Genomic DNA, 23,101 nt, shown 5'->3' on the forward strand with positions numbered 1-23,101 from the left:
GCTACCTGCCCACTTGGCTCCTAATACACTTTAAATGCAGAGCTGCAGCAGGGGTAGGTCCCAGACTTGGAGCAAACTAGGACTGAGCTGTGCTGCTAAAAAAATTTACTTGCATGTGTGTGGGGGGGAGGGCGGGGGGAATGTATGCAGTCTATAGCATTAACTATTACATCCCTATCCTGAATGAGAATTTCTGGACCACAAGGCTGTGTCTACATTGGCACCCTTTTCCGGAAAAGGGATGCTAATGAGACCAGTCGGAATTGCAAATGCCGCAGGGGATTTAAATATCCCCCGCGGCATTTGCATGAACATGGCTGCCACTTTTTTCCAGCTCGGGGCTTTGCCGGAGAAAAGCGCCAGTCTAGATGGGATCTTTCGGAAAATAAAGCCTTTTCCGGAAGATCCCTTATTCCTCTTAAAATCAGGAATAAGGGATCTTCCGGAAAAGGCTTTATTTTCCGAAAGATCCCGTCTAGACTGGCGCTTTTCTCCAGCAAAGCCCCGAGACGGAAAAAAGGGGCAGCCATGTTCATGCAAATGCCACGGGGGATATTTAAATCCCCCGCGGCATTTGCAATTCCGACTGGTCTCATTAGCATCCCTTTTCCGGAAAAGGGTGCCAATGTAGACACAGCCCAAGAGTTCAAATATTGTTTAGCAGCATTACCGACACTTCCACTGCTTCCTGGGGCTGTTAGAAGACACTGTGAAAGTAGAAAGAATTATATTGTAAGAGAAAGATGAATTATACTGTAATAATTGAATAAGTTGAAAGAACACTGTCTCTGAACAGGAAAGAGGAAAGTATGTTCATATTGTTTGTAGGTATGCAGATCAGAGTGCTAGCCAGGTGGGCCTGGGATAATAGGAAAAGGAACATTAGGTGTTAGGCAGAAAGCAATTGAGATAACCAGGGAGATATGGACAGGAGATTGCTGTGTGCTTGATGTGGAAATGAAGATACTTGACTAGCCTCATACTAATCATGTGAAGTTTTGCCTCTCTTTTAATCTTGTTAACTTGGCTTTCTTTTGGCTGTATAAATCAAGGAGTTTGAACCTTGTACGGTACTCACATTTTCTGGGTGAATTAGCAGAGCAGCTTTGCTAATAAACAGAGCGGTCTGACAAATCTGAGAGTCCTGTGTCTGACTTTGACAACACATAGAGGTAAATTAGAGCTAAACAACAGCACAGAACACAGAGCCAAGACTGGTGGTTGTAAACAAAGTTTATGGGACCATAGGAAACTTGGCCACAACCATGAAAAGTGGACATCCGGCTAATTAAAATAATTCCAGACGACGGATGTTTCTGGGCAAGAGAGTTCTGGATTAGAGACATTCAACCTGTACAACACTATCAAAATCCTCATGGGGTACAGACCCATCTTACTATCTTTTACAATATCCTCTTCTCTACTGCTGGGGACATGACTGGATTTACTTTTGGCTCAAGAATCCTTGGGTGTTGGAATAGCAGCACTTTATGTAATTCCTTAGGCTGCTCTTTACTTACAGCAAGTTTCTCCGTTTAGCCAGATCCGAGCCTTGAATAGATCAGCTAACACAACTAGCATATGCTGCATTGCACCCAACTTCAGAAGAGACAAGGAAGTCTTTGAAATTTAGATACCATTACACTCCTCTTACCGTAACCTTTTGTTAATTGTAACCACAAAAGATAAGACACAGCACAATTGGTTACTTCAGTGTTTTTGTAAGAGAAGCAGATTGCCTGTCAGGGGAGGCAATGATTATCCTCAATGTTAGGCCCAGCATGTTGTGGCTGCCTTAGAGTTGAACTCCCTATTCACACACTTTTTATAGTACAAATTAATAAGCATTCATTAGCTATGACATATACACATGCATTTTCAGTCTGAACAATGAGTCAGAGTATTTCTAGTCACATGAATTTTTAAAAGCATATAAACCACACTGATAGCTTGAAACTTGGCTCAACTCATATGAAATCCATAAAATAAAGTTCCACTTCTACAACATTCCTATATTCAAACAGGATTAACAGTGCATGACTATAAATTTAAAAAACTTGTTTTTTTAAAACACTCAGACTGGTCCTAAATCTGCACCTATTAGAATCAAGGGAAGTTTTGAGAGCAAAAATAGACCAGTACTGACAGAGTGCTTTTGAAAAAAATCCATCTTTCATTTAAAATTGGAAAGCAAAACCAATCCTGGCACTACTATTTATATTTACCAATGTTGTTTATTTCATACTATGTTTCCTGATTACCCTTGTGTAATTTCATTTTTCATTAGAGAGTTCATTTTGTTTGCTTGGTATTTTTTCCATTTCTTTGTGCATATGAATACATCAAATTATATGAACATAAGGCATGACAAACAAATTTTAACGTGGCATATGATAAGAAGTTACCTATATACGAAAACTGTCTCAAAATCAGTTTCACAGAACTCCCATACATTAAGTCCAATTCACCCCTCACACTAATTTTGCACTAGCATTTAACACCATTGACTTCAATGTAAATCCTCAATGGTTCGACTGGGTGATCAACTTAAAGTCTTGAGAATAGCCTTGTTTGTCCTTTAAGTCTAAGCAGTGGTCTTAGGAAGACATGTGACCCTACCACCTGGTCGCAAGGTACCAATTTGACCAGGTAATTTTCTATAGAAGGTGGGGGGTAGAGAACAAAACATTCCTACCCAAAGAGAACCTATATAAACCATGAGAATCTATATGTTCTTTTGTCTTTGTCTCGCCTGGACAAGGACTTGGCACACTAAGGGTATGTCTAGACCACGGCTCTACTTCGGGATACTAAAAGTATCCCGAAATAGCAACGCTGTGTCTTTAAAACGCGCCCGCTATTTCCTGAAATAGTGGGCAGACTATTCCAGCATCCCTATAACCAGGGCTCGCTGAGCGGTGGCAAGCCCTGCTCGCCAGCTACGCGGTTCTGCGCTCTGCGCAGATCGCGCCGCACCATCTCTTCCAGGGTGTAATCTACTCACCACGGGTGAGTAGATTACACTATTTGCCGAGCCCTGCCTATAACCCTCATTCTATGAGGGTTAAGAGATTTGATGGAATAGTCTACACAGTGCCAAATTTCAAAGTAAGCTCTTTCGACCTAGACTTGAAATAAACTATGCAATTTGCACCCCATCACAGGATAGTCTAGTACAGAAGTTTCCAAACTTTTCTTATTGTGTATTTCCTTTCAGATCTATTCACGACCTGTATATCCTTACCTTTCTTATCACTTGTACTTGATTTTTAACACTACCTGTCTTTCGCTATCTGTATTGCATACAGATTAAGTTTGAGTGAAACATGCACAACCAAAAAAACCCAAAAATCCTAAATGATTAACTCAGCCAAAATGGACAGTTGCTCTGTACAGTGATTTAACACCATTGAAGGCTCTAGTTACTGTCTCTGTTCTCACTGGTATATCAAAGTAAATGAACTAGCACAGCGTCTCTCAAACAGTGGTACAAGTATCGTTAGGGGTACTCGAGAGGAAGTCGGGGGGGCGGTACGTCAACAAAACTGAAATTAGGAGAAAACTGATTTTTAATTTTTAAGTTTTACTGTGTTTTATTATTTTTGTACTTTTTACACCCAAAAATTTCATCACCCGCCCAGCTACGATTAAGTTGTTTAAACAAATGTGTTGCAACGGTAGAAAAAAATGTGCGTGTCTGAAAACTGTAGGCATTGGGTGTGTGTGCGCGCATGTGTATATATATATATATATTTAGTTTAAAGGGGTACTTTATAAAAAAGGTTGAGAAACACTGAACTAGCATATTTTATATAAAAGTTTTAAAGCTTTGTCTGAGTACCTTATTATGAAAGTACAATAAATGAATAAATAAAACCTACCATAATACAATTTCTCCTGCATACCACCCAGAGGTATACGTACCAGTTTGGAAACCCTGCTTTAGTGGACAGAGGTCTAGGTTGCAAATCAGTCCTATCTCAGACTCGGTCTAATTTTGGATAAAGCACTTCACCTATACTGAGTCTTTGTTTCCTTTTCCTGGTTTGTCACTTTTTAGATGATAAACTCTTCAGGGTAGACACAGGCTCTTATGTGTAAAGCACCAAGCACAAGGGGCCCCAACCCTGTAGATGCTACAGTAATACAAATATAAGTTTGCAGCATTGTTGTAGCCATGTGATCCCAGGATATGAAACAAGGTACTATCTTTTATTGGACACAATCTAACCCTTAATTGCTCTCTCCATATCAAATGGCTGCCTACAACATGCATGACCAGTTATCTTTAATCTGTTCCAACTTGTATTTAACTGAGACACTAAGACTTCTGAACCTAGCCCTGAAGAAGAGCTCTGTGAAGATCAAAAGATTGACCCCTCCACAAACAGAAACCGGGTCCACTAAAAGGTATGGCCCTGATCTACCCTGTCTCTCCCATACAAATATATATTTACTATTGAATTTGTGGAGCTACTTACACAATTATTAGATTATCCCCAAAACAGCATTTATTGCCTAAAATAAAAGTCACTGCACTCTACAGCAATGCCTTTACAATTCTATAAAGAAAAACATTTTATGTCCTTGATTCTAAAGTTTCACAGATAAATAAAATGTTTTTTCAGGAAAACTTTCATTACTGTCTAAAAAACTCACAAACAAGGTTACGTGAACGATTATAACAAAACATCTATTTGCCCTAGCAGCAGCATAATGTCCTAAAGGATGTATTTTTCACAACCACCCCTCTTTAAGGCTATGACTACACTAGTAAGTTTACAGTGCTGTAAGCCAGGCAACAGAATACCCAGGCTATTGGGTGTCCTGCATGAACAGCCCTACTGCATCTCAATGGGCCGCAACATTGTCATAATCAAGACAGTATCTGGGATAGGGAAGGTTTGCTAACTGCATTTGTGTGTCTAGGCTTTGCAGGGTAGGGATTTTCAAGTAACTGAGTAGTTGAATATTCAATGCATTTTACATCAACTATTCGATTGGTTGATAGGGCACGTCCACCTTTGAAGTTTGGCAACAGCCCTTGGACTGTTGCTACACTTTAAAGGCGAAAGCACCGAATGGAGCCCGGGATCAGCTGGCAACTCCCTAGCTGATCCCAGGCTCTGTGTGGCGCTGCTGCTTTGAAATGCTGCAAGAAGTCTGGTGTCAGGCTCCTCACGGCATTTCAAAACGGCAGCGCCGCATGGAGCCCGGGGTCAGCAGGAGAGTCCCCAGCTGATCCCAAGCTCCATGGAGCTGCTTTGAAACACTATGTGCTGCCTGGGAACACCCCACCTGGCCCCAGACTCCATGTGGCATTGCTGCTAATTTGAAGTACCCCCTTCCTGCCTCTTTCAGTTAGAGACAGCAAAGTGGGGGAGGGAGGGAAGCGACTCATTAACAAGCCTATCAACTATCAGATAAGCATTTGGAGCCACCTGTGGCTCTTCTGAAGTTAATATGCAGCTCCTTGCTCAGGCACTGACTCCAGGGCTGCAGCTATTGGCACCAACTTTCCAGTGCTCAATTCCCGGCTCCACCTCCTACTCCAAGCATATTGCATCCTTGCTCCTTCCCTCCCCCACAGAGCCTCCTGAGTGCCATGAAACAGCTGATTGTAATGGGCAGGAGGCACGGGGAAGGAAGAGGCGGCACTGATCGGTGGGATTGCTGGTGGACAAAAGATACTGGAGAGGAGGCACCTGATGGGGACTGCTGACGAATTACTGTAGCCCTTTGGCATCGTACATCGCTAAACTGTGTCTCCTTTTCAGGCTCAGGTTAGCCATACCTGGGGTATGTTTATACTACAGCACTAATTCGAACTAACAATTCGAATTAGTTAATTCGAACTAAGCTAATTCGAACTAGTGCATCTAGACCTAAAAACTAGTTCGAATTAGCATTTTACCCACACTCAGCACATCATAGCACTAGGCCATCAGCCCGGCTGCACTTGCCGCAGGCTGCCATCTGGGGGGAGGGAGCAATCGGGGGGCTGCAGGAGAGCTTCCACCCCGAGGAGCCCGCAGAGCCACCCCAGTCCTCCCCATCGGGGGCTCGTACCCTATTCCTCCCTCACCTCCTTCCACTTACCCCTCCCTAGCCCCCCTTCCTGATGTACAAAATAAAGGACAGGTGTGTTCAAAAATAGAAACTCTCTTTATTGAACAAAACTGGGGGAGACTGGGAAAAGGAGGTGGGAGAGGGGAAGAGAGAGGGTGGGAGAGGGAGGGCAACTAAAATGATCAGGGGTTTGGAACAGGTCTCATATGAAGAGAGGCTAAAGAGACAGGGACTTTTCAGCTTAGAAAAGAGGAGACTGAGGGGGGATATGATAGAGGTCTATAAAAGCACGAGTGGTGTGGAGAGGGTGCATAAAGAAAAGTTCTTCATTAATTCCCATAATAGAAGGACTAGAGTCCACCAAATGAAATGACTGGGTAGCAGGCTTCAAACTAATAACAGAAAGTTGTTCTTCACAAAGCAAATAGTCAACCTGTGGAACTCCTTGCTGCAGGAGGCTGTGAAGGTTAGAACTAGAACAGAGTTTAAAGAGAAGTTAGATAAAGTCATGGAGGTTGGATCCATGGAGTGGTATTAGCCAGGGGGTAGAAATGGTGTCCTGGCCTCTGTTTGTGGAAGGCTGGAGATGGATGGCACGAGATAAATGGCTTGGTTATTGTCTTCAGTCCATCCCCTCCAGGGTCCCTAGTGTTGGCCGCTGTCGGCAGATAGGCTACTGGGCTAGATGGACCTTTGGTCTGACCCAGTACGGCCATTCTAAGCTCAGAGCTCAGGGTCGGGGATCTCACAGGACCACCTTGATTTTCATGCAAATCTGCTCCTGAGTGGCCAGGCTGGCAGCTATCCTGCCCTAGATGGCCACTTTCCTGTGCCTAGTGCGGAGGTCGTGGATGAGGTCCACGGTCTCCGCACTAGACCTGGTGGGCGCCCACCTCTTGCGGACCTGGGCAGGCCCCCGGGAACCGCCAGCCTGGTCCCGGGAAGAGGCGGAGGGCTGGGTGGCAGTGGGTGGCTGGTTCATGCCGTGCCAGGTGCAGGGTCTGCTGGCTGGGTGCTGGCAGACTTGCACCTGGCACGGGCACCGTAACCAGACCGTGCCCCTTTAAGGGCTCCGGGGCTGGGAGTGGGGTCGACGAGTTTCCCTGGTGGTGCCCAGAGTGGCCACCAGGGAAAGCTGGGGAGGGCTAGCCTCCCACTAGTTCGAATTAAGTGGCTACACAGCCCTTAACTCGAACTACTTAATTCGAACTAGGCATTAGTCCTCGTAGAATGAGGTTTACCTAGTTCGAATTAAGCGCTCCACTAAGTTCGAATTAAGTTCAAACTAGCAGTTTGCCTGTGTAGCGCCTATCGAAGTTAATTCGAACTAACATCTGTTAGTTCGAATTAACTTTGTAGTGTAGACATACCCCTTGATAGTCAACTAGTGGCTCACATCCCTATTGCAGGGTGTGCCAATTGAATTATAGCAGCGCTTGGGATGAAAAGTAAACACATGGTTCTCACTGTCAATGTTGAGTGCAAGCAGCACAGATCTCACTCACATGCCATTGCTTTATGTGCATGTGATTTAGTAATACTGGTAGGAAAAAAAACCTATGTGGACAGAAGCCAGTGGAATCTAGTAACCCTCTGCATGGGCAACGGTAAACAATATGTCTTGTAAGCCACATGTAGAACCCCGACTGGCCGTGAGTAGAACACAGGATGCCTGCCACTGCTATAAACCCTGTAGTGTAGCCATTCTAAGCCATTGGGAGAGAGCTCTCCAGTCAACTTAATTAATCCACCCCCAACCAGCAGCAGTAATTACTTTGGTAAAAAAAGGCTCCTGTTAACGCAGCACTGTCCACACCTGTGCTTGGGTCAGTGTGACTTATGCCAGTTGGGAAGGATGGAGGGTGGCTTATTCACATGCCTGAGCACTACAAATTTTACCGGCATAAGTAGCAATGTAGACATAGCCTAAGATGCTGCATTCCATTGCTGGCATTTGGCATTGCCTAGAAAATACTAGCTTGAAATCATCTTACAAGTATATAGCACAAGAGGCATAAAAAAACCCCAAAAAACAAAACAAAAAACCCCACACATACCCAAAGACCTCTCTGTCCATTGTAAACTGCCTTTGTGTGCACTTCAAATAAAAGTTTAACATAGAGCTCTTTTCCCTCGCTCAGCTATAAGGGAGCTGAAGTTGACTATTATTCTTTGTTAATAGTAATTGTAAGAATAATTTTATTTTAAAAGAAGCAGAATTAATATGTTGGGGTAGCACAATCTTGTTATTTTTGACAACCAAATAAAAACCTAGATAAATATAACAAAAATACATTTTCTGGTTAACACAACACTGAATTTGTAATGTGTAATGGATCTTATGTTGACTTTGTAATACTTACAAAATAAACAGTTAAGTAAGTGCTGGTATATTTCTTACCATAGCATTAAGTTTCTGAGTTTGGAAAATGAAATTTCTTGCCATTCCTCCCAATCCATATTCCACCTCTCCCACCAAAAATTAGCTGTATCTAGCATATATAAAGCAATGAGCATAACAACCCAAATAGCCCCCGAAAACACATTTCAACAAGATATTATACCCCTAAGAAGAAGCACAAAAATTAATCATTAATGTTTTATTGATATCAAAGAGTAGCTGCAAAATAACTGGCTACATATAAAATTTTAAAAAACAAACATCACTTAAGTGACTAAAAATCTAGTTAAATTTTTAAAAACACAATTTTCTAAGTATTGAAGTAACAGTTAAAAAGTCTTAAAAAGATATTCCTTAGCTATCAGTAAACAATCACAACTGTTAGAAAGAGGACAGTAGTATTGTCTTTCAATACCCTATTTGTAACATTTAAGGATACAGTTAACCAAGAAATAACTTTTATGCTTCAAAACTAAGTTAAATCAAGCCAATAGAAAGTTATTTTTCTTTTTACACTATCTTTGTTTTCTGTGCAATGATCCAATACAAAGATTGTTCTTGGGCTTATGAATAAGCATAGATGAGGATCGATATGAGTGACTAGATATAGGTCTCTTAGTTTTTTTCACTGTAACAGGCTTGTCTTCCTTAGGAGGTGGCACATGAATTGGTTTCCAGGGAATAGGATTAAAATAGGCTGGAGCTGGATATGAATTTCCATCAGCATATCCTAAAATATTTAGAAAATACATTATTAGAAAGACAATATTTACACCAAAAACACGATAAAATCGTAATGTGTACAGGCAGTCCCCGGGTTACGTACAAGATAGGGACTGTAGGTTTGTTCTTAAGTTGAATTTGTACGTAAGTTGGAACTGACATCCAGATTCAGCCACTGCTGAAACTGACCAGCGGCTGACTTGGGGACGCCTGGGGCAGAGCAGCTGGGGTGCTGCTGAGTTGGTCCAGTAGCACCGCTCCTCGGCGCTACTGGACCAACCCAGCAGCACCCCAGCTGCTGATTCAGCTGCTGCTGAAACTGACCAGGAGCAGCTGAATCAGGACACCTGGGGCAGAGCAGCTGGGGTGCTGCCGGGTTAGTCCAGTAGCGCCGAGGAGCGGCGCTGCGGGACCAACCGGCAGCGCCCAAACTGCTCTACCACAGGCGTCCGCGAGAAAAGCCTGGTCTGCTGGGAGGGGAAAGGGGGGGAGGCGCACTAGCTGCGCCCCGCTGCCCCCCAGCAGACCAAGGAGATGCGGGCGGCGGGACCGAGACACGCCGCGGTCCCGCGCCCGCATCCTCCGCAGCTTTGCTCCGCGTCTCCCTGGTCTGCTGGAGGCCTAATCCGAACTTGCTAGTCCATGCCGCGTGTAGCTGCGCAGCACGGAGTCCGAACTAGCCGGCATTTAAAAATGGCGCTGGCCGGCTTCATGCAAATGAAGCCCGGGAAATTCAAATCCCAGGCTTCATTTGCAACTCCGTATGACTACATTACCCCCCCCCCCCCCAGTTCTAACTAGGGGGGTAGTGTAGACATACCCTTGCTTATTATAAACAACATAATTTGGAACAGCTTTGAGATCTTTAATGGAACATGACACATAACAGTTTAGCACAATTTATCAGTTTCTACACATGGCAATAAGTAATTCACACTTGATTCAAACAACCTGTAGATCCCCTATTTGTATTTTTAAAGAACTGCAATGTAAGTATGTCAAATGCTGTACATGAACAAACCTTGTCAAGGCAAACATTAAGAAGGAGCATATACACAGTGGGGAAGTTACCAGTCAGTATTATTTTTAAATTTAATTTATAAGTTTTGTTTCTTACAGCCTTGTCTCTGGAACTCACGTTTCTATTTCAATCTTTGCTTAATTGTTACCTTTCCTCAAACAAGGGGAAAATATTCACTATCTGCAATTAGTGGTTTATGTGCCAAACCATAAGGCCTAAAACCATGACAGCAAGAATGTATTACCATTGCAATAGCAAGCCACTCGGTGAAATTTCAACACATACTTCACCAGGGTGGTCAAGACTAAACCTGGAAAACTAAGAATAGATTTATTTTTAATAAATCACTTAGACAAAGTAGGGCAGCTATCAGCAAGTTATAAAGTTCCAACACAAAGCTTGAAAGCATTATGTATTACTATCTATAACCAGGTTTAGCCAAAACAGTGACTGGTGGTGTGTGTGGTGTGAGAGCTTTTTTGTTTACAGATCTTAGAAAATGGCAGTCCGTCAACAATGTTTAAGTTTTAAATTCTTATAAGTGATTTGTAATTAAAGGAAAATGAAAAAGTATATATTCAATGTATTATAATATGAGGTCTGAATGGACATCAAGCCCCTCTGTAACAGTTTTCTATTTTGTCCTTCCTGCTACCTCCCCAACCATACAAAAATTGAAGACAGTGCCCCAGGAAACTCCATGTTGTGACTATCATGGACATCTGTCTTATATTTCCCTCAGAGCAGGAAGAAAATGAAGGCTATTGAGGTGGACAAGGGTATGGGCTCCAAATCCAGAGATTCAATGGAAATGAAGGTTAACTGTGCATGGGATTAACCTGCCAGGTTTCTGCCACACTTTCTTAGGAATTATACTTCCACTGGCTCAATCACCTCCACCAAACACCCTTTTCTGAGAAAACTGCATATGGAGTGAGAACATCAAGATTTGTTTCTGTAACATTAACATTGGGAGGGTGTCCACATATAATAACTATCCAGCAAAGCATACTGGACTGTGGTGATGGCCCTCTATGCCTCATAGTCCATCTAGGGATGATGAAGTGAGCACAAAGGAGTATCAATAAGGAAGGTCTTCTTAATAAGCCTCAACTTTCCTTTTCTGATTTTCCTCATACCTGTGTCCCCATCCTCTTTTTCTTCCTCCATCTCCTATATGACATCACTGAATTTCACTGTTCCCAGTAGATAAAAATGCAGAGTAAACAAAACAAAAACAAAAAAGCACATGATCCTTCTTGTCTAATAATTCTGAATGAGTATAAAATGCATATTTTAGTACAGCCCAATAGTGAAAAAGTATATTTGCAATATATCTGTAATATACTGTCTTCTCACAAAAGTGACAATAATAGATTTAGGATGAGAAGGTTAAATGACTTCCATTTAAATAAGCTGAACACACAATGAAGTTTGAGATTGCCACGATATTTTAAACATGGCATGTCATGTGTCTAGTACAAGTACAAACCTGAAAGTTTCCCACTTGTATAGCCATAACTGTGTAAAACTGGACGGGGTTTATTTCTGGCATTATGTAGCCAATCTCTAAAGATCTTCTCCGATTTCTCTTTTTTCTCCTGTAATTCAGCTATCCTTTTTTGTTCCTTTTCCTAAAAAGTGAAGAAAAATCAACATTCACAGACAGTACGCTGAACAAAATATGAAAAAGTTCTTAACTACCTAACTCTACAAGCCATTTCCCTACAACCAAACTTCTATCCAAATGTTCAGCAGCTACTCATAACAGATCAATTCACCTAAGGTTTCACGTTTTTATGCTAATGAAGTAATGAGTATTTTCTCTTGTTTTGCAACTGCATCAGTGTTTGCCACTTAGCCACTTTCAGAATAAAGCTACTGTTGTGTAGGAAGGTATTTGTTGTGTATTAATTTGCCATAGCAGAGTCAAATACCCTAATGTTCAGACACAGAAATTTTTTTTTCTAAAATATGGCCAATAAACTTGATCACAATTAATATGGACACACACACATAAACTATTTCTATTCAGCTTCCAATAAATTATTAGCCCATGTATATAATTTGGGATGGGCAAGTGTAAAGGGGAAAAATACACCATGCATCAAGGATTGCTCTGTGATAGACAGGCTACCTATTTGCTCCACCCTTCAATTGCATAAAATAATTTAACATGGGACCTAGGCTCCCATCCAATTAGAAGTCTCTAATATTTAAAATGATTTATCAAATTACTATTTAGTCTGGATTCACAGATGACTAAAACAATAGTAAACACAGCAATACTGCAAATAGATTCCCAGACGATTGACTATTTTCCAGCCCAACGACAACAAGCAAGTCTTTAAGAATGAAAACAATCACCACCAAGTGATCCAGGGCAAGATCTTTACCCTCCTCCAACTTCTTAGGTAAGGAGAAAAGAGAAGTGTTGCCTTATATATTAAAAAAAATGAATACGCTTGAACTGAGGTGGAGATGGACATAGGAGACAGACTTGTTGAGTTTTTGGGTAAAAGGGATAAAAAACCAACAGACACGTCATGCTAGAGGTCTATTACAGATCACCTACTCAGACAGAAGAGATGGATGAGGCTTTTTTTAAACAACTAATAAAATCATCCAAAGCGCAAGATTTGGTGATGATGGGGGACTTCCAACTATCCAGACATATGTTGGGAAACTAACACAGCAGGGCACAGATTATCCAACAAGTTCCTGGACTGCATTGGAGACAATTTTTTATTTCAGAAGGTTGAGAAATCTAGTAAGGGAGAAGCTGTTCTTGATTTGATTTTAACAAATAGGGAGGCACTGGTTGAAAATTTGAAAATGGTAGGCAGCTTGGGAGAAAGTGACCATGAAATAATAGAATTCGTGATTCTACAGAATGGTAGAAGGGAGAACAGCAAAATAGAAACAACGGATTTCAGGAAGGAAGATTTTAGTAAACGCAGAGAACTGGTAGGTAAGGTCCCATGGGAAGCAAGACTAGTAGGAAAACCAGCTGAAGAGAGTTGGCAGTTTTTTAAAGGGACATTAAGGGCCCAAAAGCAAACTATTCCACTGTGTAGGAAAGATAAAATTATGGCACAAGACCACCTTGGATCAACTGGGAGATCTTACATGATCTAAAAATAAAAAAGGAATCAAATAAAAAGTGGAGAATAGGTCAAATTACAAAGGATGAATACAAGCAAACAACACAGGAATGCAGGGGCAAGATTAGAAAGGCAAAGACACAAAATGAGCTAAATCTAGCTAGAGACATAAAGGGTAACAAGAAGATGTTCTACAAGTATATTAGGAGCAAGAGTAAGACTAAGGATGGGTAGACCCATTGCTTGGTGAGGAGGGAGAAACGATAGTAGGAAACTAAGGGTGTGTCTAAACTATATCCCTCTGCTGACAGTGGGATGTAGATTAGGCACATCACTATTGCAAATGAAGCGGGGATTTAAATAGCCCACGCTTCATTTGAATAGAAATGGTCGCTGCTTTTTGCCGACGCAGCACTTTGCCGGCAAAAAGCCGCAGTCTACACGGGGATCAGTCGACAAGGAAAGCCTTTTCCTACCATTCTGTAAACCTCGTTGAACAAGGCATAAGGGAGTTATGCCTGGCTGCTATTGAAAGTCCAAAGGGGAGCACCGTAAACTGGAAGTGACAGCGGGACACTATGAAGCGGAGAAACCCCCTGTGGCTGGGTCTGCCAGCCACGTGGAAGTAAGCATCCTTGAGATCGAGAGTTGCGTACCAGTCTCCTAACTGTAACACCGGGATGACAGAGGCCAGGGTTACCATTCTGAATTTCACCACCGTCTTGTTGAGGTCCCTGAGGTCTAGAATGGGATGAAACCCACCCTTGGGTTTTGGGACAATAAAGTACCGGGAATAAAACCCCTTGCCCCGTAAGTGTGAACGGACCCTCTCTACCGCTCCCTTTTGGAGAAGCGCTAACACCTCCTGGCGGAGAATGCCTTAATGAGAGGCGTCCCTGAAAAGGGATGGGGCGGGCAGGTTGAAAGGGGGCAAGCCCAGGAAAGGGATAGTATAGCCATCCCTGACTATTCTCAGAACCCAAGCGTCGGTGGTGATTTCTGCCCAGGCGCGGGCAAAGCAGGATAACCTGGCCCCAAACAGGGGACCGGGGAGGAAAACTGGTGCACAGCGCTCTAGAGGACCATCAAAACGGGTGCTTGGACTGTTGAGAGGGGTTGTCCCCTCTCGGGCAGCGACGACGAGCTCGGGACAAAGATGGGGCCGCAGCCGCCCCCTCACTGGGAGCGTGAGGACAGCATCTCCAGTAATTCCCACGGGGGATCCGGGGCTGCCTTCTCTCCTGTTGTCTGTAGGGAAGCTGACGTCGCTGAGGAGCCGGCGTGTGGATCCCCAAGGACCGGAGAGTCGACCTCGTGTCTTGAGCGTTTGGAGCCTCGAGTCAGTATGCTCGGAGAACAATGCTCTGCCATCAAAAGGCAGGTCCTGTATAGTAGTCTGGACATCAGGAGGTATTCCAGACATCTGCAGCCCGGCACCACAGCGCATAACTACACCCGACGCCATGGTGCGGGCTATGGTTCTGCCCTCTGAGATCATAGCCACAAACTCTAGGGCTGTGTCTACATTGGCACCCTTTTCCGGAAAAGGAATGCTAATGAGACCAGTCGGAATTGCAAATGCCGCGGGGGATTTAAATATTGAAAGTAGGAATAAAGGATCTTCCGGAAAAGGGTTTATTTTCCGCAAGATCCCGTCTAGACTGGCGCTTTTCTCCGGCAAAGCCCCGAGCCGGAAAAAAGGGGCAGCCATGTTCATGCAAATGCCGCAGGGGATATTTAAATCCCCCGCGGCATTTGCAATTCCGACTGGTCTCATTAGCATCCCTTTTCCGGAAAAGGGTGCCAACGTAGACACAGCCTTGATGCGCCTCGGTGGGGAGTTTATCTTTGAACTTATCCATCACCTGCCATGTGTTATAGGTGTATCGATTCAGCACTGCCTACGGGTTAGCAATGCGGAGTTGCACCCCACCGGTGGCATACACCTTACGCCCCATTAAATCGAGGTGTTTAGGCTCCCTAGCCTTTGGGGACGGCCCCAGCTGCGGAAGCCTCTCCTTCTGAGCCATGGCTTGGACGACCAAGGAACCTGGGACTGGCTAGGAAAACAGGTGATCATGTCTCGACTGCGGGACATAATAGCACACCTCAACTCCCTTTAAGATAGGGGTTAAGGAAGCCGGGGTCTGCCACAAGACATTTGTGATCTTAGCCACAGTTTTGTTGAGTGGCAAAGCCAACCAGGCGGGCACATCGTCGGACAGGATGTCTATAATCGGATCCGTGTTCTCTACTACTGGCTCCCACTAGGACACCCAGTTGGAGGCCAGACGCCGGAGCAAATCCTGATGCGACCGAGCATCCATAGTCAGCATTGCTGGTGCGGGATCCGCTAAGGCCTCATCAGGAGATGACGACGACTCCTGAATTGGCACCGGATCCAGCGTAGGGGCCGGTTGGGCAAGTAACACCGTGTGCGGAAGTGGCTCCGGCACAAAAGCCTGTGGGTCTGCAGCAGCATCTATGGTTGTTGTCCTCTGAGGTGAGGGAGGGGGTTGCAACAGCGACGCCAACGGGGGCGTTCGGTGCCCGGAGACACTGGACACCGCAGACAGGGGACAGGCCCTTGCCACTGATGGTATGCCCATGGCGTCCAGAAAGGCCACTGTGGCTGAGGCAGCCAAGTGTTGCACGTGCGAACAATCACGCTGGTGCTGGGAATGGGATCTATGCTCTAACAAAGCCCTCGAGGACCCTGATCTGAAAGAGCCCACATCCGAATCTGAAGAATAATCAGACTCAGCCCAGGGTGGCACCGATGATGAGTACCCCATTACCATCGGGGGGGAAGGGTCGCGAACCTGGCTATATATTCCAGCTTGCCCACGTGCATGCGGTGAGGTCGTACCAGTGCTGGTACCGGAAAGACAGGTTTCAGGCCCGACTGTGGCGCAGACATGGTGCACGTGGACTGCGGTGCCGAGGTCGGTGCCGGCTGTGGGCGCGGAACTGCAGAGTCCAACTGCCCCAGAGGTGGCGCTCCTACTGGTGCCGCCGTGGGCACCATGGTGGGTAGTACTGATTGAGCTGGAGCCGTGGTGGCTGCCCTAGAAAGGATCGGCGTCGTTGGCAATGGTGATACCAGCATGGCCCACAGGGCCGATGCCAGTACTAGAATCGGTGCCGAAACTTGCAGCAGTGCTGAAGAGGGTGGTGCCGATGACTATACTGGCACCCCGGGCAAGAGGCCCGGTGCGGTGCCGAAGAGGGCGGTGCCGATGACTATACTGGCACCCCGAGCAAGAGGCCCGGTGCCGGTACTGCTGACGGTGCCACATGGCCTGAGTAATATGGCACCGGCGCAGCTAAAACCGGCTCCGGGAGAGGTCCCAGCACCGAGGAAAGTTGAGTCCAGCCGAGCGCCGGGTGAGGCCTGGCAGCCTGTGCCGAGTCCGGCAACAACGTAGAGGCAAGTGGTACTGGTCCCACAGGGGATGGTCCCACTGCATACGTGACAGCTGCCAACCAATCCAACCGGTGCGGAGGAGAAACCGGTGCCAACATGGCTCCCAGCGTAGAAGCCCTTGACCTCTCTGCCTCAACAGACGATGGAGGACAGGTAGTGAGGCTAATCAAGTCCTACGCCGCCTCAGAAGTCTCCAGTGTCGAGGGACGATACGAGGGTACGGACTGGATGGTCGGCCCGCTCGCTTCCACCACACAGCAGCACTTGGAGACGTCTGCACCAGCGAGGCATAGCAGCGACGTAGGCCTGACCTGGAGTTCTGGCTCGGAGACCTACCCCGTAAAGCCTTTAGTTTCTTCGGTGCCAGGGAGTGAGAACAGTGCTGAGCCCTTGGTACCAAAGTCCGTGCACGGGATGGGGCGTCTCGTGTCAACGCCGGTGCATTGCGCACCGTGGAGTAGCCAGTTGGTGCTGGTTGAAGACCACCTCCACAAGGAGAAGCTTCAAGCGCGAGTCTCGCTCCCTCTTCGTGCGCGGCTTGAACGACCAGCAGATCTTACAGGCATCTGCAGAGTGGCCCTCAACCAAACACTTTAAGCAGCTATCGTGAGGGTCTACCTTAGGCATGAACTTGGCAAATGCTTCACAAGCCTTAAAGCCTTGTGGCCCTGGTATTCCTCACCCCTGAAGGGGGGAAGGAAACAAAGAACTCGCTAACTATCTAACTAATTAAAACTATTTACAACTATTTACAAACACTACACTAAGAGAAACGGGAACCATTAACTACTCTAAGAGAGAGACATGCTCCAACAACCGTTACGGGCGGTAAGAAGGAACTGAGGAGGGGGGCGCGCCGGCAGGGGTACTTATGCTCCACTATAGCGGCACCACTCTAGGGGGCACCCTGCCGGTGCTACAGGTACTGCTAGGGAAAACACTCTGGAGACGCGGTGCACACCCCGATTCGAAAACCATAAAACCACCTCATCAGGACTCTTTCACAAACCCTACGGTAGGGACATTTGGGGTGTGTTGGAGGTAGGGGCACAGTCTACAGCCCAGAGAGGCTCCCAAACTTAGATCAGCTCCCCAGCACTGCTTAAGTTACTCCCCCTGTTAGGACCTTGGAGAAGTCCAAAATTAGAGGATTCAAAGGTAGCTTCCTACAAGTTCTGTGCTATGCCTCTGAACTAAGCCATTAACAATCTCACCCACAGCTGCACACCTTGGTGACATAAATAGCTCCAGGAGAAACTATTTGTTAGGCACAGGGTTTACAAGTTTGTTATACTAAACACACTGTACTCATTTAGTAAAGTGCTTTTTAAGTAGAATTAAATTTTTACAAATTATTTTTCTTCTTACTATGAGCTCAGTTTTCTCATGTCTTGGACATCAATTCTGCAAATCACTAAAAGATTAACTGAAATATTCCAAGTCTTCACAAGTATTTGGCTCTGAAATAGATGTAAAAATCTCACAAAAATTTGAAACATATCAGTAGAAAAGACTACATATCTATTTGCTGGTACTTGCAGTCAATAGCTTTGTGTCCTATTAAAAATGACAGAACCACAAAGCTCTGCCAGCCATAAGAAATACTGAAGGAGATGTTTGTCCCTGAAAGTAGAGGGTGCCACCATCTTCCTTGAAGTCAGCTTGACTTCATTCCTACTGGGAAGAACTGGAGATGGTAGCCATTTCAAAAGAGGTCTTAAAAAAACCCAACTGGCGCTCGCTCAGTTGCATTGCTTTCAGTGAGAATAATAGGAGACGGCAGATATTTTGAAAGAGGGCATTTCTTTATAGTATTTTTTTTTTTGTTAAAACACATTTATCAGACACCTGTTGAAGGAAAAATTTTCAGTTACAAAGAGTGAAAATGACAATTTACCCTAAAAAAATTTAAAACTTGGCCAGTGCACAAGTTTTCAGTGAGTTTTAATTATGTGGGAAAGTTGGAGGGGGCTGCATTATTAAGATCATTCATGTCATAAAAGTGATCTGACAGCATATTAATTAAAAAATGGCCTTTTAGGAAAGTCAAACTAATTAACAGCTTTATTTATAAATTCTCACAAAATTCAGGAATAGGCTGTACAGTAGCTAAATTCCTGCTTTAAATGGAAACTCATTTCATTCTTAACTATAGAATCACAAAAAGGGATCCCATGATATTCTTTTATATTTACAGTCACGTTTCCATATATAATTTTTAATAATGTTAATTTAAACAAAACAAAGCCACTTCATGAATAACAGAACAGCCTGTCAAGCTGGTATCAAAGATGATGATTTCTACCTCCTCTTTCTTCTTTTGCTCAGATTCTTCAGATCTTTTCTTCTTTAGCCATTCTTTATATTTTTCTTTAGCTTTTTCCTGCAATTGGACTTTCTCTAGATCTCTCGCTGCTTTTTCTGCCATTTTTTTGATGAGCTTTCGTTCCTTTTCCCTTCTTTCCTACACAAAATAGCAACAAAGAAACAATCTTTTCAGTATTTTCAAAAGGTCATTATTGGCTCCTCCTTATAACGAGAAGTTATCATGGATATCCAAGTAGAACGGATACAAGCTTGAGAAATCACTCTTGCAACAGCTTAGAATTTTGGTTTGAGAACAGCAACTAGACACCAACATTTGGAGATAAAATAGTGTTAAAGCATAAGGTTGGTATAAAATGCAAGTGAAATCCAGCTTCAACACTCACTGCAATATTTTATGTTTCCCATAAAAGAGAATTAAACAAAGAAGACACGTTTCATGCCAAACATAAAATTACTTTAAGTAAAAGGAGCAATTCTTTAACACTATAATGTAGTTATTAATGAAGAAACCTTTCAGTGAATCTCCTAGAACAGGAATGGGTAAGCTTTCTGGCCTGAGGTCACACCGGTATGGAAACTGTATGGCAGGCAATGAGGGTGTGTCTAGACTACAGGGTTTTTTTTCGATAAAAGTGGCCTTTAAAAAAAAAAAAAAAAAAAAAAAACACTTCCCCTGCATCTAGACTGCTGCCATATTCTTTCAAAAGAAAAGCAAAAGAACACGGCAGTTTTTTCGACCGCGGAAACCTCGTTTTACAAGGAATAACACCTTTTTTTGAAAGTGCTCTTTCGAAAAAAGGCACCATGTAATGCAAACTGTGCTTTTTCAAAAGTACTGGTTGCAGTCTAGACACTCTTTTTCAAAAGAGGCTCTCTAAAGTATCTTTCGAAAAAGCCTTTTTCGAAAGAGGCTTGCAATCTAGATGTAGCTGGAATGCTCACAAAGCTGGGGTATGGGGTGGGGTGCAGGAGAGAGTGAGGGTTCTAGACAGAGGTGTGGGCTCTGAGGAGGGAATAGAAATGAGAGTTCAGAGTGGAAGCAGGGGCACTGGGACGAGACAGGTGATTGGGATGTGGGAGGGTAGAGGGTTCCAGGTGGAGGGGTGGGCTGTAAGTGGGGCAAGAGATGAAGGGTTTGGGGTACAGGATGATGCTCTGGGCTGTGCTGAGGAATTCAGAAGGTGGGAATATGAGGGGAGTGTGGGCTACGGGGCTGGGCTGGTAATGAGAAGTCTGAGGTATAGGAGGATGCTTTGGGCTGGAGTTGAAGGGTTTGGATGGCAGGAAGCCATTCAGGGCTGGAGAGCACTGGGGTACCTCAAGCAGTTTCAGAAGCAGTAGCATGTCTCCCTGTCTGTCCTGCTCATACAAAGAGGCGTCGCCAAGTGGCAGTTCCCGGCCAATGGGAGTTGCAAAGCTGGTGCTTGAGGTGGGGGCAGCATATGGAGCCCTCTTCTGCCCCTACTTTCATAGCTATGTGGAGCCTTGGCACACATGGAACGGGACAAGCCTCTGACCCCCCCACACCCTAGTTGAAGCTCGAGAGCCAGAGTAGGCTGGATGCAGTTCACCTACCCCATTTCTTGCCTCAAATCTATGACTGAGTGGAACCCAGGTTAAACAAACATTTTGGCTGGGAACCACGGAGATTTGTGGTTTGTTTGACCCTGAAATGCCAGCAATGGAAACTCATGCAGAAATCTAATTAAAAACTAAACCAAACCAAGCCATGTTTATAATGAAAATTAGATCGATATTTCATGACACTCACCCATACCATCTTTTGATACCATCTTATGGGAACAGGTTAACTAATGAATGTATATCAATTACGGATCGCTTTATGTTGCATAAGTATCTGTAAGCATCTGATTAAAAGTGGACTATTGTGAGTCACTCTGTATCAACAAAGTCTGGCTCCAATGTATTTAACTATAAATGAAAAGTTTCTAAGTTAAATACATAGTATGATGGTAAATAGAGGGAATATAGAACTTGTTTATACTTGGTGCTGTCAGATCCTGTCACAACTCCCTTTGATTCAGGTTCATTAATATATAATGTCTGTTCCAACTGCTGTGAGAAGAGAAAAAGATATTTGTTGTGGGTGTCAGACTCAGAAAATCCCAGGGAAGGGAGTGTATTTCTTCAATACCTTTTACTGCTCCTGGATGACCACATTATAATGGAGTCCCCATAAACCTAGCATATCACACCTAAAACCATCCATCCTTGAAAAATGACGATTATCAAAAACTACCTAAAAACTATCCCTGCATTAAAATTACCACTACTAGAAATTAATTGCAAATCTATCTACAGAGATCTGGAGATAAAGTCTGACCAATTCAGACCTGAGAACAGGTTAGACCTCATTTGTCCTGCACCCTTGGGACCTGACTAGTACCAAAAGAGGGGATTTGCTGGACCAAGGAAGGTCCCACCCCTCGTGGCCATGCTGCCATTCGGGTAGGGCTCAAGCCTGCCCAAGCTGCTGCCCAAGTCCACCGGGGCTCTCCGGTGGAGAACCACAGCCACAGCTCCACAACTGCCTGGCTCTGCAGCTAGGGCAGAGCTCTGCACTTGCCTGGCTCCACAGCTGGGATCAGAGCTCTGCAGCCAGGGTGAAAGGATAGGGCTGGAGCTCTGTGGGCTGGGCTAGAGCTCCCAGGCTGCCACTGGGGATGGAGTTCCCTGGCCGCTAGAGCAAGAACATGGCCATTAACTATGTGGCCAGGGCCAGAGCTCCATGGGTGCTGCTGCAGTGGGAGCTCCCTGGCTGAGGCTGGAGGTCCACAGCTGCAGCCAGGCTAGAGCTTCCCAGTCTCTGGGGCCAGAACTCCCCTCATCATGCCATCCGTCTTCCCCCACCCACCCACCCACTCTGGGCTCCCAGCTGAGTGACCAACTCCTGCCTGGACACCTGACCTCCCTCCTCCTGGGCTCTGTAGTCCAGGAACATCTGTGGTTCATACTGGACCACGGATGTTGCCGAACCAGGGAGTCCCAATTAAGGGAGGTACAACCTGTACTGCCTGCAGCTACTACGCCGTCTACAGAAGTAAGAAAAAAAACAGAAGCGGCTTGGGCTGCACCTCCACTAAGTAACAACAAGGGCTGGACAGTTCAGTGTACAAAACTAACAATGATAACCCCCAAAGAGATGCTGCTTTTTAAAATGTTCCAGAAACCCACTACTGATACTTGTGGGAATACACAGAGGTCAACTCAAAGAGGTTAAAAACCTATTTAAAAATATCACTTCCAAGTTTCTCAGTAGCTACATGTTATCACTAACACTATTTGCACTCCCTGAGCCATGCAGAGAGAGTAAATAAAGAGTGATGCTGATACTGCTCCTGAGACAATGTGCCTAAAAGAGATTATGTCTTACTGCAGGGCAGATTAAGACCCACCCTAATAAATCCAGTCTCACCCACACCCTACCACACCCCAAAAGACAAAAAAAGGAAAGCTTAGAGAAACAGGAGAAAAGTGACAATGAGCAAAAAAAATGTAGATCCTACAGTTTTAGCATCTTTGCAATTTTTGCATTATTCCATAATATTTTGCTAATTCCGTCTTATATTTGATCAGCATTTTTTCTTGTGTAAAGACCCAGCCAATGACTACCGCTGACACCTCATTCACCCCAATACAGCAGAATGTCAAAGCTTAAATGGAACCATTTCCATACTATTATTGTTTATTCCCCCCCTCATTTAAAATGAAGAGCAAGCAAATAAAACACACACACACACACACACACACACACACACACACACACACACAGAGGAAGTAAGTGACTAGTTGTCTACCAAAAAGCAAATGCTTATCGGGTAATTGAGGGGGAACGTAACTAGTCCTTTTCCCCCACCCCCATTGCCCCTATCAGAGAGAGGTAGCAAGGGGAGGGTGCACAAGTCAGTGCTGGGGGGAGCTGACTTAAAAGCCAGTTCCTGCCCACAGCACTGTCTCAGCGGGAAGCAGAGGGCAGTGGGAAAATGGCGTAAGTCGGGATTGAAACA

At 44.7% G+C, this 23,101-nt stretch overlaps 1 protein-coding gene across 4 annotated transcripts in view; it reads right to left on the bottom strand.

The window, feature by feature from the left end:
* Positions 1 to 8,654: 8,654 nt before the first annotated feature.
* The window catches only part of CCDC34 (coiled-coil domain containing 34), a 38,316-nt gene continuing 23,869 nt past the window's right edge, over positions 8,655 to 23,101 (bottom strand). For all 4 annotated transcript variants that reach the window (XM_075927773.1, XM_075927771.1, XM_075927770.1 and 1 more), the window contains 3 exons: positions 19,051 to 19,209; positions 11,707 to 11,848; positions 8,655 to 9,200 (listed from right to left, as the gene is read on the bottom strand). In XM_075927773.1, coding sequence (XP_075783888.1) covers positions 8,986 to 9,200; positions 11,707 to 11,848; positions 19,051 to 19,209 — 516 coding nt within the window. In that variant the 3' untranslated portion in view covers positions 8,655 to 8,985. The remainder of the gene's footprint in view (positions 9,201 to 11,706; positions 11,849 to 19,050; positions 19,210 to 23,101) is intronic.

Source organism: Pelodiscus sinensis, chromosome 4, assembly GCF_049634645.1.
Source record: "Pelodiscus sinensis isolate JC-2024 chromosome 4, ASM4963464v1, whole genome shotgun sequence".
Classification (NCBI taxonomy): Eukaryota; Metazoa; Chordata; order Testudines; family Trionychidae; genus Pelodiscus; species Pelodiscus sinensis.